This window comes from Ahaetulla prasina, chromosome 6 (genome assembly GCF_028640845.1).
Source record: "Ahaetulla prasina isolate Xishuangbanna chromosome 6, ASM2864084v1, whole genome shotgun sequence".
NCBI lineage: Eukaryota > Metazoa > Chordata > Lepidosauria > Squamata > Colubridae > Ahaetulla > Ahaetulla prasina.
In genome coordinates, this window is record NC_080544.1 from 29,005,699 (window position 1) to 29,026,769 (window position 21,071).

General features: G+C 40.0%; 1 protein-coding gene across 1 annotated transcript in view; it reads left to right on the forward strand.

The window, feature by feature from the left end:
- The window catches only part of PCDH15 (protocadherin related 15), a 474,186-nt gene that overhangs the window by 204,049 nt on the left and 249,066 nt on the right, over positions 1–21,071 (forward strand). Inside the window, exon 9 of the mRNA XM_058188831.1 lies at positions 17,692–17,800. Within this exon, the coding sequence (XP_058044814.1) occupies positions 17,692–17,800 (109 nt within the window). The remainder of the gene's footprint in view (positions 1–17,691; positions 17,801–21,071) is intronic.

Sequence of the window (21,071 nt, forward strand, 5' to 3'; positions counted from 1 at the left end):
ACTACGCTCGTAGTCGCCTCAGTAATTCCTCGAACTCAATACACAATAATAAATAAATAAATAAATAAATAAATAAATAAATAAATAAATTTATTCTTATTGTAATACATTTTTGTGCTTGAAGGCAGGGGTGGGTTCTACTTACCTTTACTACCGGCTTGCAACAGGGCCGCACCTGCAAATGCTAGCTTTGCTTGTGTGCGTGCTAGCTTCACTCACACGTGCACTGTTATGCACATGCGCAGAAGCTTTCTGATGACGTTCGGGTCAGTGGGCGGAGTCTCCTGCCGGTTTTACTACTGTTCTTGGGAACCGGTCCAAACCGGGGGCAACCTACCACTGCTTAGAGGGCAGAACTGTATATGGTCTCACAATGTTATGAAAAGGGCAGAATAAAGTAAGCATGTAAATTCCATGTCATCTATAGCTTTTAGATGGAATGTATGGTAAAAACATGGAATGTGGGACATTCTGTCAGAAAGATAGGAACATAAAGTCCCTTTCCTTATAATATATCCTATCTCAGCCCCGAATGCCTTGGGAGAAACATCCATTGGTTTCCAATTGGGAACCTTGCTGTTATTTATTTATTTATTTATTTATTTTATTAGATTTTTATACCGCCCTTCTCCCGAAGGACTCAGGGCGGTGTACAGCCACAAATTAAAAAACCCACAATATTCACATTTAAAACAGAAACTTAAAACCGAACATATTACAAAAATGGCTGAAATTTAAAAATTTAAAACCCTAAAATAATAAACCCAATTAAAATTTAATAAAACCTTTAAGCCAGTCCCGCTTGAATAAATAGGTGCGTTTTCAGCTCACAGCGAAAAGTCTGAAGATCAGGCACTTGGCGTAAACCCGGGGGAAGTTCGTTCCAGAGCGTAGGAGCTCCTACAGAGAAGGCCCTACCCCTGGGGGCTGCCAGCCGACATTGTTTGGCGGACGGCACTCTGAGAAGGCCCTCTCTGTGTGAGCGTACGGGTCGGTGGGAGGCATGAGGTAACAGCAGGCGGTCCCGTAAGTACCCAGGCCCTAAGCCATGGAGCGCTTTAAAGGTGATAACCAAGATCTTAAAGCGCACCCGAAAGACCACCAGAAACCAGTGCAGGCTGCGCAGGATCGGTGTTACATGGGAGCAACGAGTTGCCCCCACTATAACCTGCGCAGCTGCGTTCTGGACTAGCTGCAGCCTCCGGGTGCACTTCAAGGGCAGCCCCATGTAGAGAGCATTGCAATAATCCAAACGAGAAGTGACGAGAGCGTGAGTGACCGTGCACAAGGCATCCCAGTCAAGGAAGGGGCGCAACTGGCGAACCAAGCGTACTTGGTAAAAGGCCCTCCTGGAGACGGCCGCTAAATGTTAATATGAAACTTCTTTGGAGTAGTACAAATTTTGTAACAGAAAATGTACTCATGGTCCCAGCACATGCTTCAGAGAAGGAACCATGGCAGAAAAGGCTCTTTTCCTTGGTGTTTCTTTTCATATATACATATACATATACATATACATATACATATACATATACATATACATATACATATACATATATATATATATACATATACATACATATACATATATATATATATATATATATATATATATATATATATATATATATATATATATATATATATATATATATATATATATATATATATATGTGTGTGTGTGTGTGTCTTTGTGGGAGCACGAAGCTGAAGCCTGAAGATGACGAATGAGACTTCGTCGAAACGTCGCCAAGACACTTCCAATTTTACGCGGGAGAAAACCCGAATAACCAAAGACCTACATACAAACACCCGCGAAAACCTCAGAAAACAAATATATATATATGCTTATACTTCCTTGTTTCTCCTCATATATATGTTTATATATTATATAAACTTTTTGTGTGATGCTTGTGTATATTGTTATGACAAAATTAAATATATAAAAATAAAAAATAAATATTTCCAGCTAACAAGCCCTGAAACTTCCTACAATGTGCCCCTATTGCCAGACCTGTTGAGATAGGTGGATATAACTGGAGAGAGGCAGTTCATCAAGGAACTTGGCCCCGTGCTATTAGGGCTTTACCGTTTTTTATGGTTCTTGTAAGTTGTCCAGAATTATACCTGTGTTGTGACCTAGACCCAAAATCTCCATTCCCACGCCACTCTGGGGCCAGGCAGATTTGGTATTTGCTGATTCTCCGAAACGCTCAAAATTTCCGCTACCAGTTCTCCAGAACCTGTTAAAACCTGCTGGATTTCACCCTTGCCCTACACCCTTTCCAACAAATGACAGTCCCTCCAGTGAACAACTTCTGAAGGCAAGCTTTTACATTGGCTGATTGTTTTCACTGTCAGAAAAATTCTCCTTATTTCTAGGTTGAATCTCTCCTTGATCAGTTTCCATCCATTATTCCTTGTCTGTCCTTTGAGTGCTTTTGAAAATAGCTTGACCCCTTCCTCTCTGTGGCAGCCCCTCTCTGGACAGGAAATAGGTGGTATCTTAACTGCCTTATCCTTCCTCCTCTGATGAGAGAGGGTTACTCAATGTTAAACTAAATGACCTCTTTTACCCATCTTCAAACCAATGATCCTCTCTATCTAGAATTTCCATTACTATCCAGCATATCCATTACTAGATACGGGAATTCCTCCAGAATCCACAACTGTTATGTAAAGTTCAGTTCTTTCTAATATTAAGCAGGCAAACTTCACTATTATTATTTGTTCCTTATAATAACTGGGACATGTTATGGCCTCTTGCAATAGATTGCTTTGTAGATTTCTCCCCTCCCCCAACCTTAAAAATGGATTTACAGAGATGGATCAAGACAAAGGCAACTTTTCAAATAGTGGGAAGCATTCAACGGAAGAAATGTGGTTATTTCCTTTGTGGTAAAGCAGCAAGTGGATGGTTATTGGTTCCCAAGCTAATGTAGAGACAATTTTGTCTTGAAAATGTAAATGTTCACAAGGGAAATATTTCGGAAATGATCTAGATCTGAGAGAAGCGTTACCAAATACCATTGGATGTGGCAAGATAATAAAACTCTTGCCTAAATTGTCCCCCAAAGTTCTGCTACAACCAAGAACATTGTCTTGCTGACTGCTCCCTGTACATTTTGTCACTTGTATACGTAACTGTTAAATCTTAACATTTTTACTGTGAAAATTGGAACAATATGCCAGTATATACATCTTGAAAGTTGGACCATAAGAAAGGCTGAGCACCAAAGAATTGAGGCCTTTGAACTATGGTGCTGGAGAAGACTCCTGCGAGTCCCTTGGACTGCAAGGTGATCAAACCAGTCAGTCCTAGAGGAGATCAACCCTGACTGCTCTTTAGAAGGCCAGATCCTGAAGATGAAACAGAAATACTATGGCCACCTAATGAGAAGGAAGGACTCACTGGAGAAGAGCCTAATGCTGGGAAAGATTGAGGGCAAAAGAAGAAAGGGACAACAGTGAATGAGGTGGCTGGATGGAGTCACTGAAGGCATGAGCTTAAATTGACTCCAGAGGATGGTAGAGGACAAGAAGGCCTGGAGGAACATTGTCCATGGGGTCACGATGGGTCAGACACGACTTCACAACTAATAACAACAAAATATACATCTTAGATAACTGGTTTTCATCTTTTTTTGCCCCATTTTTTTTTTTACTTCTAGTTGTCTTTTCATGAAACCCATGAGCATTTTCTCTGACCGCTTTTTTCTTTCCCAAAGAGCTTTAACATTCTATCAGACTAGGAGTGGGAAGTAGACATACAGGTAGCCCTCATTTAATTATCATAACTGGTAGCAACAATGCAGTTAGTTGTTCAGTAAAGTAGTCACTAAGTAAAACTGCAACTGGGCTTACAATCTTACCTCAGTTTTCTTTGCTCTATAGCCTTTGGAAAGTTATAATTGCAAAGATTTATTGGAACATTACTCTTTTATCACCATCATACGGCAAATGATTGTTAAACAAGGCAGTTGCAAAACAAGGAATACCTGTATACAGACTATTTAAAACACAAAACTTGAATTCATAATGTGATCTTCTTATCTCATCAGAAGTGCTCCTATGGTATACCTTGCCACAAGGCCCCAGGCTCAAAACAAACTGAACAGCCAGTTTTTCCAATTTGAAATGTTTCGCACATTTTGCACACAGAAAAAACCCAATTTCAGACCTCCATCACCATTGAATGCCTATGTCCAAATGGTCCAATTTTCTGAGCCTAACCATTCCACATGGCTTTTGTAAGAATAAAATAAAAAGCATTGGTCTGAAGGCAGGGCTGAAATCCAGAGGTGGGTTTCAGCAGGTTCTGACCAGTTCTGGAGAACCGGTAGCGGAAATGTTGAGTAGTTCAGAGAACTAATAGTAAAAATTCTGACTGGCCCCACCCACATTTTTCTCTGCCTCCCGAGTCCCAGCTGATCGGGAGGAAATGGGGATTTTGCAGTAACCTTCCCCTGGAATGGAGTGGGAATGGAGATTTTCCCCTGCCACGCCCACCAAGCCATGCCCACCAAACCATGCTACGCCCACCACTGGTGAAATCCAGCAGGTTGTAAAAAAATTTGAAACCCACCACTGGTGAAATCCAGCAGGTTCTGACAGGTTCTGGAGAACCAGTAGCGGAAATTTTGAGCCGTTCAGAGAACCTGTAAATACCACCTCTGGCTGGCCCCAGAGTGGGGTGGGAATGGAGATTTTGCAATATCCTTCCCCTGGAGTGGAATGGGAATGGAGATTTTGCAGTATCCTTCCCGTGCCATGCCCACCAAACCACACCACGCCCACCAAACCATGCCCACAGAACCAGTAGTAAAAAAAAATTGTATTTCACCACTGTCTGAAGGTCTGAGAATCTTAGAAGAATAGTGGCAAAAATAGCATAAGAATAAGAATAAGTGAAACTGATGCAATTATGTACCATCATATTTGCTATCTTGTTCATTCCAATATAGGTAGTCCTCGACTTGCAACAGTTCATTTAGTGACCTTTTAAAATTACAACAGCCCTGGAAAAAGTGACTAATGTCCATTTTTCACACCTATGACCATTGCAGCATCCCCATGGTCATGTGATCAAGGTTCAGAGGCTTGGCAACTGATTCATATTTATGAGCATTGCTGTGTCCCCAGGTCACGTGATCCTCTTTTGCGACCTTTTGACCAGCAAAGTCAATGGAGAATCCAGATTCACTCAACAACCATGTTTCTAATTTAACAAATGCAATGATTCAACTTAACAACTGTGGCAAGAAAAGTCATAAAATGGGGCAAACTCACTTAACAAATGTTTCACTTAGCAACATAAATTTGGGGCTCAATTGTGGTCATAACTCGAGGCCTACCTGTACACAGATGTATGTTTGTGTTAAAGATTTTGCTTTTGATGCCAAAGGCAATGTGGAAACTAAGATATGTGAACTAATTTCAGTATTAAATATCTAAGAGCTCATTAATATTTTCAGGAAAGGCTCTACTGCATATGCTGTGAATTTTGGTCCACTCCACCATGCCCCAATATTCAAAGTATTTGAATATTGAGTATATGAATATTTGAGGGGCTGCAACAGAGAGGAGGGGGTCAACCTATTTTCCAAAGCACCCGAAAACCAGACAAGAAATAATGGATGGAAACTGATCAAGGAGAGATGCAACCTAGAAATAAGGAGAAATTTTCTGAAAGTAAGAACAATCAACCAATGGAACAGCATGCCTTCAGAAGTTGTGGGAGCTTCTTCAGCAGAAAATTTCAAGAAGAGACTGGACTGCCATCTGTCATAAATGGTGTAGGGTCTCCTGCTTGGGTGGGAGGTTGGACTAGATGACCTTCAAGGTCCCTTCCAACTCTGTTAATCTGTTAAATCTCTTCACCCTAACCCTAACCTTCTCGGAATACGGCATGAATGGATTTTGTGTTTTTCCTTCCCCCACCCCTTTTTGAAATGTATGTATTAATGGTATTCTTAATTTACTATGCAATTGTATTGAAATTGTTCCATTGTAAAGCATTTCACAATTTACTGTACTAGATAGTGGTATGCAATTTCTGAAATAATACAACCTCTAGTAACGCTAAAATCTCCTCTTCAAATAATAAAGTCAGGTGAGAAGTGCTGACAGTAGCAAAACCAAAATGAGGCTATTGAGAAACAAGAAGAGAAATATTAGTTTCAAGGGAATGCTAAAAATTGCAGAAACGCACATATTAAGGAGTTGTTGCTCCCTATCCCCCCACAGATTCTCCACTAATGAGAAATGATCATAATCAGTGTAGAATGTATATTCTCCAATGGGAAAAATACATTTGTATGGCAAGTCTTGGAGAGAAAAGATAACTAGGACACTGGACATAAACATCTGAAGTTGCAGGCTCAATTTACATATAATAATCATTGTGAAACACCTCAGTGGATTTAAATCTACTTTTGAGTAAAGAGTATGCCTTTTTAATAGCACAAGCTACGAGACGCTGTAAATGCAACTCGCAAACACTTCAAAATTGTCTTTAAACATAAAGGTTGGAGTGCATAGTGCTTGTTAAAATAGTTTTCTTTGAGTTGGTTTAAGGAGTCAGAATTCTTTGGTTTGCAAAATGGTTTTGATGATGGCTATTTAAAAATGAGTAACATTGTTCAGGACATTGTTTCTAACCCTGTAGGCTGTATAGTTCAACATCTCTCAAGTAAGCCCTATTGTCAATGGACATTTATACCTTCAATTTGGAGCACAGCAAGAAAATAGCCTCTCTGACCCTTAACTTGAATTATGTTATGGTTTTGGTTGACTAGAAATGCAGTGGCCAGTTTTAAAATCTTACCATATTCTCATTACCATATTATGGTATAAGCATATCATATGTATCTGCTGATGGCTACAAATTTCTAGTTTCTAAATTTTTTATGAATGCATATTGAAAAACAAGACAGAGTAATAAGTAAAATGTAATTGATCATAATATTCCTGACCAAAGCATTACCTGAGTAGCAATAACAATAGCACTTTGATTTACATACCGCTTCACAGTGCTTTACAGCCCCGTCTAAGCAGTTTACAGAGTCAGCATATTGCCCCCAAAAATCTGGCTCCTCATTTTATCGACCTTGGAAGGATAGAAGGCTGAGTCAACCTTGAACTGGTCAGGATCGAACTGCTGTTAGTGGGCAGAATTAGCCTGCAATACTGCATTTGAACCACTGTGCCATCACGGCTCTTAAAATAAGCACCATAGACTGAAATAATATCTAAAGAACCTGTAATTTATGTAATGGTATATGGAAATTAAACTGATTCATGCATGCAGTAATGATAATTTTGAAAGACAGCATAGCAGCAGAACCCAATCCAATGTCACAGCGTCAAGGCCCAAGTTGTAAAACTGGATTTTGCTCCCAAAACAAATAAAGAACAAAGGCCAACTGAATAGAAGAATTCACAATTTCCCACAGTTTTCTCGTGTGTGTGTGTGTGTGTGTGTGTGTGTGTGTGTGTGTGTGTGTTTGTAGGTTTTCACGGGTATAGGTATGTAGGTCTTGGCGTATTCGGGTCTTTTCCTGTGTAAGGTTGAAAGTACCTCATTCCCAGAATTTAGGATGTTTCCACACAGCCCATTACCCAGGTCATTATAACACAAAAGACTAATGGGCACACAACTAGGACCACACCCACACAGGATGCTACGAAACAGCCGACTAATCTGCAAACACCCACTCCAATCAAGATGCAACCACACAGCCAACCAACCCGCTTACAGCAACAAAGCCAACATTCCACACCTCCCCACCAGTATTTATAGAGAGACGGCAGCTTCAACCACACTTTGCTCGCACAAGCATGAAACCATAAGCACCAGTGAGATCTCGTCGAAACATTGCCAAGATACTCTCAACCTTACATGGGAAAAGACTCGAATACGCCAAGACAGAAAGACAGACAGACAGACAGACAGACACACACACACACACACACACATACATATATATGTAGGTCTTGGCATTTTCAGGTCTTTTCCCGTGTAAGGTTGAGAGTATCTTGGCGACATTTTGACGAGGTCTTACTCATCATCTTCAGGCTGGTGTCTTCGGCTTTGTGCTTCTCGAGCAAAGAGTGGTCGGAGCTGCCGTCTCTCTATAAATACTGGTGGGGAGGTGGGGAGTGTTGCTGTGAGCAGGTTGGTTGGCTGTGTGGTTGCATCTTGATTGGTAGATGGAATGGGTGTTTGCAGATTGGTTGAGGTGGGGAGTGTTTCTGTGAGCGGGTTGGTTGGCTCTGTGGTTGCATCCTGATTGGTAGATGGAGTGGGTGTTTGCAGATTGATCGGCTGTTTCGTAGCATCCTGTGTGGGTGTGGTCCTGGTCTTTTGTTCCTGAACTTTGATGTTGTGGCCTCTGAAGTTCCGTGATGTGATGTCTTGAGCAGATGGCTGTGATTCAGCATCCCGGGCCCTGGTTTGGCTCCGAGTCCAAGGTCCTGTCATGTGTTCCTGGTGTGTGTTAGCCTGCTTTGTGTGGGGATCAGAGGGGGGCGCAGCAGCCAATGGTGTCAGCATGGTCTGGCTTCTGGATGTTGGTTGTGTTTCGTCTGTGGGATGGATTTGGGTTTGAATCTGGTGAGGATGATTGGTGGTGGCATTGTGTGCTGTCCTGGGTCCGGGGTCAATTTTCGTGGCTGGGACTCATTTGTTGACCAAAGCTGGTTTCCAGATGTCTGGTAGGCGGGAGTTGTCATCCCGTTTGTTCATATTGTGGGGGTGTTTCTCTATTTGGTTCCTTCAAAATCAATTTCGTGTCCTGTAGTTTTAAGGTGCTGGAAAAGAGAGGAGATTTTTTCTTCTTTTCTGCGTTTTTGTGTTCTGCGATGCATACATTTATTCTCCTATTAGTTTGTCGCAGAACACAAAAAGGCCACAACACCAAAGCTCAGGAACAAAAGACCAAGACCACACCCACACAGGATGCTACAAAACAGCTGACCAATCTGCAAACACCCATTCCATCTACCAATCAGGATGCAACCACAGAGCCAACCAACCCACTCACAGCAACACTCCCCACCTTGACCAATCTGCAAACACCCACTTCATCTACCAATCAAGATGCAACACAGCCAACCAACCCGCTCACAGCAACACTCTCCACCTCCCCACCAGTATTGATAGAGAGACGGCAGCTCCAACTACTCTTTGCTTGAGAAGCACGAAGCCGAAGACACCAGCCTGAAGATGATGAGTGAGACCTCGTTGAAACATCACCAAGATACTCTCAACCTTACACGGGAAAAGACCCGAAAATGCCAAGACCTACATACCTATACCCGTGAAAACCTATGAAAACAAATATATATATACATATACATATACATCAGGAGTGAAATGCTCCCAGATCGGACGGGATTGCATGATCTGGTTGCGATGGCGGCTGCTGGTTCGGAGGACCGGTATCAAAAATCCCTGGCCCCGCCCCCCCTGCCTCTGCTGAGCCGCACCATCAGCAAAGGTTTTTTTTTTCTTTTAAAAGCCGGTTTTGCTTCAGCCGAAACAGGCCTTTAAAAGTAAAAAACAGCAGAACCTTACTTGTACTCTTACTTGTAGAAAACATGTTTTCTACAAGTAAGAGTAGAGATTCTAAGGCACTTACCTGATTACTGATGAACGCATGGCTCTCTTTCCAGCCCGAAAGCAGTTTCAGTTTCAGCCAGACAGAATCAATCGCTCAGCTAATCTATTTCCTCGGTGATCAACTGGCTGGCTTTGCTGGCTGAGGAACTCTGGGATTTGAAGTCCACAATAAAATAAAATAAAATAAAATAATAAAATAAAATATTTGTGCAGCTTTCTGAGATTTGGTGTGTTTCTGTAGTGTTTCACTCTAACTACACAAACGCACAAAATCTCAGAAAGCTCTGTGTGTGTGTGTGTGTGTGTTGTGTGTGTAAAGTGTGAAAGTTGGTTTTTGAGCTTTTTGTGGCTGTGTGAAGTGTGAAGTGCAGCTGCTTTTACATTGTGTGTGAGTCAGTTGTGTTGTGTTGTGTTGTGTGTGTGTAAAGTGTGAAAGTTGGTTTTTGAGCTTTTTGTGGCTATGTGAAGTGTGAAGTGCAGCTGCTTTTACATTGTGTGTGAGTCAGTTGTGTTGTGTTGTGTTGTGTGTGTGTAAAGTGTGAAAGTTGGTTTTTGAGCTTTTTGTGGCTATGTGAAGTGTGAAGTGCAGCTGCTTTTACATTGTGTGTGAGTCAGTTGTGTTGTGTTGTGTTGTGTGTGTGTAAAGTGTGAAAGTTGGTTTTTGGTACCTCTTATTGTTTTTTATACTTTGTTTATTATTTTTATTATTTATTGTTATTGGCCACACCCACCAAGCCATCTGACCACCAAGCCACGCCCACCAATTAAGCCACGCCCACAGAACCGGTAGGGAAAATTTTTAGATTTCACCCCTGATATACATGTACATGTACATGTACATGTACACGCACATGTACACGTATATGTATATGTATATATATCCTTTTATCTTGTTAGCTGAATTTATAACCAAGTCTTGTATCTTCAGCAATAGATGAGAGGAATTGAGACAGAGATTCAGTCAGGAATTCCAGAATAGCTGTCAAAAAAATTCAGCTAACTTGATGAACCATCTATCATGCAAAATATTGGGGCACAAAGGAAAGCCTGTGTATTTTGCACCTGTCTGACTCACAACCTGCTTATCACACGTTGTCTCTTCTGCAGCACAGATATGCCCCAGTAGCTATTTGTAGAGGGCACGGCCTCATGACAACATCTCCATCTTATCACCTGCCAGTTGCTAATCAGCCAGAAGTCAGCAATGAAATAAGTGTTTCTAGTATTTTGCTCTTATCCCAGCTCTTCTCCTTCCATCTGGTTGCTAGCCTCTCTGCCTATTATGGAGTGCTATTTTCCCTGTAAGAAAACTAAAATTTTAACTTCTATAGCCACTTAGTATGCTGCATTTAAAAGTAACTATTGACTAATCAAATTACTGATTGGCTTCTGGAAAAAAAATGAGCAGTGATAACAAAAGTCACTCATATCCTTTCTCAAACTCCTTCATTTCAACAATGTTTATCTTATCTCTGTATCTGAATCGAACAAATCTGAACAACCAATAGAGAACAGCCAAGAAAGACCAAAAAAATCTCAAATTCTTTGTCAGTATCTAGTGAGTGGCTGGCCTATAAATATTCATCTGGTAAAGAATTGAGTGGCAAATACATTGATGGCATAATTAGGACATGCAAGAGTTGTTAAGCATGTGCTGTGGTTAGAATGTAATATTATAGGCTAATTCTGCCGACTGTCAGCAGTTCGATTCTAACCAGCTCAAGATTGAGTCAACCTTTGATCCTTCCAGGGTTGGTAACATGAGAACCCAGATTTTGGGGGGCAATATGCTGACTTTGTAAACCACTTAGAGAATGCTATAAAGCACTACAAAGCAGTATACAAGCGCTTTTGCTATTCTAATAGCCATTCTGTAGGGCATTTGATAGTGACCTCTCCCACAATTGGCAGGACTGGGATTTCAGGAAAGAAGTTTACCAGTTGCTAATTCTTATAGGATAGACCTGGGCATTTTACGTCCTTCAGACCAAATCTGGCCCATGGCAACAGTGGCAGGGAAGGGATAATGGTGACAGTCATCTCCAACAGTCCCAATTTCTCATGTGAAAACTGTCTTGAAAAAATTGTCCAACCCTGTTTTGGGTCACACAGTAGAGCTGTAAAAACAACCACTCAGCAAGCTCTTTTCCAGTTGATATTAAGGCCTTTGTGTGAGGGCATGCTGACATGCTTCCTCCAAGTTCTGAGAAAGGATGGAGAGTCAGAGATAGTGACTGTGTCAATAAGCCCTAAGAGCTACTCAGATGTCTCTGCATCTGTGTTAGCACTTAATTAGAGCTACACTGTTGCTGAAGTAACAGATTCTAGAAGTGTCCTGTTTGAGGTCCAATCATCCAGAACAAACAAAAATGTAATCTGGGACTGATTCATAAATAATAACAATGCTGAGTGATAAGATTATTCTATAACTCTTAATAGTATATAAAGTACAATTCTTCTCAAAATTTTAAGTTGGCATGCTGACTATGGATCAAATGTACTACTGACCTATAAAGTAGTTGTTGCATCCATGACTGTACTAGGTATTGTCTAGCCCACTAACCACCTGTTTTATATTAATAATCATCTTTATTTATTTTATTTATTTATTTATTACATTTGTATACCGCCCTTCTCCCGAAGGACTCAGGGCGGTTCACAGCCAATAAAAACCAAAATACATATAATACAGATTAAAAAACAATATAAAAAACTAATTTGATATATGGCCTAAAATTTTTAAATACGATTAAAAACCCCATTTAAAAACCCCAATTTAAAACCCCGATTTAAAACTACGTTTAAGCTAGTCCTGCACGTCGAAACAACAATGTCTTCAGCTCGCAGCGGAAGGTCCGGAGGTCGGGGAGTTGACGAAGCCCCGGAGGCAGCTCGTTCCAGAGGGCAAAAGCCCCCACAGAGAAGGCCCTCCCCCTGGAGGTCGCCAGCCGACATTGCTTGGCTGACGGTATCCGAAGGAGGCCCTTTCTGTGAGAGTGCACTGGTCGGTGTGAGGCTACTGGTGGCAGTAGGCGGTCCCCTAGATACCCCGGTCCTAAGCCATGGAGCGCTTTAAAGGTGATAACAAGCACCTTGAATTGGATCCGGAAGACCACCGGGAGCCAGTGCAGACTGCGCAGGAGAGGTGTCACATGGGAGCCATGAGGTGCCCCCTCTATCACCCGCGCAGCCGCATTCTGGACCAGTTGAAGCCTCCAGGTACCCTTCAAGGGGAGCCCCATGTAGAGAGTGTTGCAGTAGTCCAGGCTGTAACAAGGGCATGAGTGACCGTGCACAAGGAAGCCCAGTCCAGAAAGAGGCGCAACTGGCGTATCAGGCGAACCTGATAAAAAGCTCCCCTGGCGACGGCCATCATATGTTCTTCTAAAGACAGCCGTACATCCAGGAGGACGCCCAGATTGCGAGCCCTCTCCATGGGGGCCAACGACTCGCCCCCAACAGTCAGCGATGGAGTTAGCTGACTGTACCAGGCTGCCGGCATCCACAGCCACTCGGTCTTGGTGGGATTGAGCCTGAGTCTGTTTCTCCCCATCCAGACCTGTATGGCCTCCAGACACTGGGACATCACTTCAACAGCCTCGTTGGGGTGGTTAGGGGTGGAAATATACAGCTGTGTATCATCAGCGTATAGATGACAACTCACCCTAAAACCACAGATGATCTCACCCAGCGGCTTCACAGAAGAGGCGAGAGAACCGACCCTTGCGGCACCCCTCATAAGAAGCGCCTTGGGGCCAATCTCTGCCCTCCTGTCAACACCGTCTGCAACCTGTCGGAGAGGTAGGAGGAGAACCACCGATGAACGGTGCCCCCCACTCCCAGTCCCCCGAGCCGGCGCAGCAGGATACCATGGTGGATGGTATCAAAAACCGCTGAGAGATCTAGTAGGACAACCTCTGTCCCGAGCCCTCCAGAGATCATCAACCAATGCGACCAAGGCCGTTTCCGTGCTGTAACCAGGCCGGAAACCAGACTGGAACGGATCTAGATAGACAGTTTCATCCAGGTACTGGGGTAACTGTCGTGCAACCACACTCTCAACAACCTTCGCCACAAAACGAAGGTTGGAGACAGGATGGTAATTTGCTAAAACAGCTGGATCCAGGGAAGGCTTCTTGAGGAGGGGCCTCACCACCACCTCTTTCAAGACACCCTCCATCAAAGAAGCATTAACAATTCCCTGGAGCCAGCCTCGTGTAACCTCCCGGGTGGCCAGTACCAGCCAGGAGTGACACGGGTCCAGTACATGTGGTCGCATTCAGTCCCCCCAGTATCCTGTCCATGTCCTCAGGAGCCACAGAATCAAACTCATCCCAGATAGTAACCCCAAGACCAGCCTCTCCCACCCCGCACAGATCTACCCAATCTGTGTCCAAACCTTCCCGAATCTGAGCGATTTTATCAAACAGATATTGTCCAAACTCCTCAGCATGTCCCTGTAAGAGATCCTCCACCGCTCCCTGATGAAGGAGCGAGCGGTCACCCTAAAAAGGGCGGCTGGGCGGTTATCTGCTGATGCAATGAGAGTGGAAAAATATTCCCGTTTTGCCACCCTCATCGCCACTAGATAGGTCCGAATTTGAGACCTAACTAGTATCTGGTCAGATTCGGGGCGGCTGGCCCTCCAGATACTCTCTAGGCGTCTTCTTCGTCTTCTTTCAATCTGTTCTTGTTTTTGAATTGGATAATGCAAGTTTTCAGCTACTTTAATTTGTTTAATTTTAAAAAAAATTAAATCCAGTGGTAGGATTCAATTTTTTATTACTGCCGGTTCTGTGGGCATGGCTTGGTGGGTGTGGCAGGGGAAGGCTACTGTAAAATCTCCATTCCCTCCCCACTCCAGGGGAAGATAACAGCAAAATCCCCATTTCCTCCGGATCAGCTGGGAATCAAGATGCAGAGAATAGATGGGGGTAAGGCCAGTCAAAGGTGGTATTTACCAGTTCTCTGAACTACTCAAAATTTCCGCTCTCCAGAACTGGTCAGAACCTGCTGAATACTACCTCTGGATTTAGCACCTGCAACATAGAGCAAACTCAAAAGTTGATGTTTGCCATTTGGGAATGGGTTGACCTATAATTTCTTTCTTTTTTTATAAAATAATTTTATTTATTTATTTTATTTATTAAACAGTTTGTCTTTAAAAACAACACAAAAAACAATCACACATGTGTAAAAACAAGACATGTCAAGACATAACGTATTAAACATTACATAACATTAATAGTAATTTTACAGTATTTCGTATTGACGTACGTATTTTGCTTTTGTAATTCTCAATTCTATCATTTCTATTTACTACTCAATAGTAGGATAATCATATTACTCCAGCATATATATATATACACATTGTTCTTATCTACACATTTACATTCATTTATATTTACATCTCTTTATTTAATGTTGTTCAGTTACTTTAATTTAAGTTTCATCAATATTAAGTGAAACATTTCTTGTTCTGATTTATATTGAATCCACTTTCATAGTATTGCCCAGAAAACTAATGGATCTGCCAAGGTCAACATGAGAAAAATGTTCCTTCTTTTCATTCAAAGGATTGTTAATATGTAAATTTGTCCTTTAGTTCCTTAACTAATGAAAGTATTTGGGTCTGAAATGGTGCTTTTCAAGAGCTGAATCTCAATCTTTCTATGTGTCAATATGCATACCCATGCTATAGTTGGATATTTGTTTGTGTGGTGAAAAAAACTAGATTTGCATATCAGAAGCAAAAAATAATAAATGAGCATTTGCTCTTTTCATGGTCTTATTCTTGTCATTTATTGAATCATTTCAGGATAATCTATAAGATGCAAAGAATTATACAAAGTTCTAATTATTTAACTGGATGCATGGCAATGACATCCAGAATGGAATTGTAGGGGTTTTTAATGTCTTTTTTCCCCCAGAAAAAAGGTAATGTTCAGATTCTTTTCATATTATCTGCATCATTAATTTTACCAATCAATATGCAAAAAAATATTCTTTTTTGGCACCAATCAACAGTTGAACAAACCATCTCTCCCTTTAACAAAGAAAAAATAAATGAAATGCAATTTATTTGTAAATTAGAGGAAAATGTGGAGTAATGGTGGTTGTGCACAAAATTCTGTGAATTCTTCCACCCTTTACTTTTGTGTTTATCTAAACTATCCAGATTAGATAGTTTACTTCACACACCAGCTGCTTTTTTTTTAGTAATAAATTGGGCTTTGGGGTCAGCATATTCTTTAAAAATAGATAACGAAAAAAATCAGATCAGTAATATTGATTTTAATCTTCTCTGGCTACACAGTGTTAGAATTTTGCTGAATACTTATGTCAAGGCAAATCATTAACTTTTTAAAAAAATCCAAGATCCCTAATAAGATAATGCTGTTGTGATAGAAGTTTAAAATTATAGCATACATATTCCAATGTTGGTACCTCTAAACATTTTACAGTTTATCTTTCTGTCACGTTATGTGACAAGTATATAATGTCAAATTCAAGAGAAGCCTGCTATGGATAATTACTTGCTTTTCTCTATTTTTTTTTTTTAATTTATAGCTCATTTTGCATACATGCTTTGAAATACAGCAATATGTTTCCAAGAAAAAAAATGCAGATGAAGCTCATTTTCTCCTAGTTTGAATTTTTTTTCCTTGAGAGTATTTCTTCTTGTACAGCAGTATTTTGATTGCAGCTTATATCAAATCAAATCACATATATTACAACACTGGGATCGCAGTTAAATTACTTTTGGATTTAGAGCCTGTATATTTAAAAAAAAACCACATTTCCTATGTTCCATATGTAAAATACTACAATAAGTAATATCAATCTTAGCGAGAAGAGTTTCACAATGAACATATATATATATATATAAAGCACCTTTCTTTGAATTATCCATTAGGAAAATAGTGAAGCATAATAGCTGTTCTCATATACATGTTCAAGATTACCAGCAATAATTTATAAAGAGGCCAAGCAAGCTATGGCTGCTTTAATAATTCCAGAGATCATTGCATTGCCAAGTGGTTCTTTCCCAGCATGTACTGTGAACATAATGTTCTTTATTATAAAGGACAGTCCTTCATTTTAGAAAGCCGTCATTGAGATTTATTCATTTTGCAAAAAGTCACATTTGTCCTTTATTTCAGCCATTTAACTTTTACCATACAAATGGTATCACTTAATGCACACTCTGATTGCAGAAATCCTTTCTATTACTTGCTTCTTAGCTTTTTATGGATTTTAGATATTTTTTATTAGAATATATGTTCTTGTAGAGTTTTCCTTGACTTTGCTTTTGAACTTTCCTTTGTAAAACAGTTACATCCCCCCCCCTTTTTTTTAACCCTTATGAACCTTTTTCTGATTTGATCTTTTTCAGGATTTTCCTTTATTTTTCCAAGAAAATATGGTCACTGTACCAATCCGTCAGCTGCATTGCTAAAAGAAAGTCTATCTTTCCGTTAATGATCTTAACCTGTGGTTGTCTTTGCATAGAATGTCAGAATTAGGGTGGCTTTAAGGACATATGCAGTCCCTGACATCTTTATTGGCCAATAAAATATATCAATGAAATACATCACTGAGTTGAAAACATATCTCATTTTATATGGGGGGGGGGAAATAATTTAAACAATTACCATGAAATATATTTTCTTTACTTGAGCAAATTTTTTTCAGCATTTAGCTTATAGCTAAATAAGTTTTATCTCCTTCCCAGAAGAAATACAGTGTACCTAAATAATGCCCTATTATAATGCACTAATACCTTTTTAGTGTTTAGAAAAACGCAGAACATTATGATAGAAATACCTTCCATTATGTACTTAAAGGATATGTGGAAAATCTATATAGTTTAATAAACCTGGACCAGTCCTGAAATTGCACTTTAACTAATATGTTAGCTCATATCCAGTTCTTCAAGCTGATATGTTTATACAACTATACTACTTGTGTTTAAAATTATCTTTTAATGTACTCAGCATCATGGCTTACTTTTAAATAAAATCCTCTGTGTAAGAATACTACTGTAACACATTTAATTTTCGTTCCAGGCACGGGTAAACCCAATCAATGTTACACCACCAATACAAGCTATAGATCAGGATCGCAACATCCAGCCTGCTTCTGATCGCCCAGGAATACTCTATTCCATCTTAGTTGGTTAGTATTTGATAATTTCACTCTCTCTCACAAACACTGCAATAGGAGGAGGCAGGCAAAGATTATGTGGGGAGTAGAAAACAAATGATGGATTCATACTGAGTGTGTTGTATATTGGGTGTTGTTCTAGGCAAATACTTTTTTTTTGCATTGTTTCTAAGTGTCTTGTTTATTACAAGTTATGGAAATTTAGCCCCTTCCTCCCTTTGTTTATAATAAAGGAAGTAGATAGAAGAAGCCAATCAATTCAAAGGTGGGTTTCAGCAGGTTCTGACCAGTTCTAGAGAACCGGTAGCAGAAATTTTGAGTAGTTGAAAGAACTGGTAAATACCACCTCTGACTGGCCCCTCCCCCATCTATTCTCTGCCTCCCGAGTCCCAGTTGATAGGAAGGAAATGGGGATTTTGCAGTAACCTTCCCCAGGAGTGAGGTGGGAATGGAGATTTTACAGTATCCTTCCCCTGCCACAGCCACCAAGCCACGCCCACCAAGCCATGCCACGTCCGGAGAACCAGTGGTAAAAAAATTTGAAATCTACCACTGAATCAATTGCTTATTGATATATTGTATCATTGATTCTGTTGTGTTGCATTAGTAAAAGAAAAATCATAGATTTAACATATAAAACGTATAAAACAGCAATAAACCAGTGTATTTTCACACTGAGACACCAGTGGCAATACACATGAAAACAAAGTGATATTTTTGTGCGAAAGACTCATGCTGTCTTGTCTTCTACTTATCAGACTCTTCTGATAATTCGACTCTTCAGTTGCCACTTTTCTTCTGAAAAAGTAGGTTATGAACCATCTTTGGTTATCATAGTACAAATGTGCACAATAGCACAACAAGCCATTGCCAAAGATTCTGGGATTACTGATGATCTCTCCAGTTAAATGAAGGAGATTCAAAGTAATGAAAAAACTTGGAGAATCTTTCGCAATCTGAGTTCTGGACTGTATTGGATGATAGAAAGCAGTTACTTCTATTCCTTATTGTGCAGTTAAATATCTTCTTAGTTACATGTTGCATTTAGTGGTAATCTCTTCTCAATTTCTGGGGCAGCCAAGCACATATTTGTCTTACATTTGTTTCTCATTGCACCATTGTGTTACAATTCCATTGTAAGTAATCACTGCAATTAGAAGTGCTTTGATAATCAACAGTGGCACTTGTTCAAAATTAGCTGCTTAATTCAGAATAATGCTCAAGACTGGCACCACCAAGATCCAGCTGCAGGGTAGACCTCTAAAGGTGTGAACTTGCTGTATGTTTTGCAGGATTCAACAACAACCAAAGAAATAAACTAGAAACACTGATTTAAGTTAAAAGTTGCTGTGATACATGCTTTCTTTACCAAAGAAGCACTGGATTAAACCTAAATAATAAACCACTAAATGGAATAAAATGGATTCCTTTTTTTAATTATTCAATATGTAAAATGTAATCCAGCTTTTCTTTTGAATAAGACTTGAGATGATCAAATCTCCAATAACTTAATCAGGACTTAATTTCTATTTGAATTTAAGCTGGGTCATTTAGTGATGCTGTATCTTAGTCTGAATTGTCTTATTATGGAAAAAGAAGAAGGAATTGGGGGTAGGGTGTGCTTTGCAACAATTGCACAACCATCTCCAATATACAATACAGGCAGAAAGATACCCAATAAAGCTGTAACAAATATAACAAAAATAGCTTGCTGCAAAGAATCAAAATTAAGTATTTGATCTTATCTAAATAGAAGATGTAACAGGATTTCAACAGATCTTGTGGGATGCGGTTACAAATATTATGCCAGGGATTTCATAGTATAAATCCAAAATTCCTCAATCCAAGAACAAAATAAAATATGCTACCCTTAGTAACATGGATAAATAACATTTCCACATTATACTTTCTTTGTTCTCTCAGTGCTACATAGATTTTAAAGCAGCAAAGAATCTCATGAAATATTAGTTGTGCCACAACACTTCTGTGAATCATAGTGTAGTTTATCAGGATAGAAAGATTATTTCTTGTCTCCAGTGAACCAAACAATGAGCCACAAAAACCTATGTTCTAATGCTTTTATGAACTCTTAAAAACCCATACCACATCTCAGACATTAATACAATTGAATGCGTCCAGAAATATTTTACAAGAAAAGTTCTCCGCTCCTCTGAAAACAACAAAATACCTTATACCACCAGACTTGAAATCCTGGGATTAGAAAATTTAGAACGCTGCCGACTCCGACAAGACCTGTGTTTAACACACAAAATCATCTATTGCAATGTCCTTCCTGTTAAAGACTACTTTAGCTTCAATTGCAATAATACAAGAGCAAACAATAGATTCAAACTTAATGTTAACCGCTTTAATCTTGATTGCAGAAAATATGACTTCTGTAACAGAGTTGTTAACGCTTGGAACTCACTACCTGACTCTGTGGTCTCTTCTCAAAATCCCCAAATCTTCAACCAAAGACTGTCTACTATTGACCTCACCCCATTCCTAAGAGGACTATAAGGGGCGGGCATAAGAGCACAAAAGTGCCTACCGCTCCTGTCCTATTGTTCCCTTTCATTATATCAAATTAATACTTTTGCTTATATATATATATACATATTTTAGCCTATATTTTATATTTTATACATATTTTAGCCTATATATATGTTTATATGATATGTTGTTGTTTTTATGTCAATGTTTGCGTATACTGTTGTGACAAAATTTAAAAAAAAAGATTCTCTGATCTGCTTTTTAATCATAACCATGCCAATATGGAATAGGATATCCTGAACCATCAGGTTTCATGCACCCAATATTCAGGAAATATGAACTATGATGCCAAGCCCTATTCACAACCCCTCGGCTGCCCTATCCTCAGATCTAGCACCCAGGTCTAATATTTACAGAAATCTATTTCAGCCACTTTGATGATGTGTTGCAAATTTTAAGCTTTCCAAGGTGTAGCATCAACAGATAGAAGCCCCAGCTACTGATTTTCATAGGGCTATTTTATCTGCCCTATGAAAATCATAGTGGCTCAGGGGCTAGGACGTTGAGCTTGTTGATCGAAAGGTCGGCAGCTCAGCGGTTCAAATCCCTAGTGCTGCCGTGTAACGGGGTGAGCTCACTTTACTTGTCCCAGCTTCTGCCAACCTAGCAGTTTCAAAAGCACGTAAAAATGCAAGTAGAAAAAATAAGGACCACCTTTAGTGGGAAGGTAACAGCGTTTTGTGCGCCTTTGGCGTTGAGCCATGCCGGCCACATGACCACGGAGACGTCT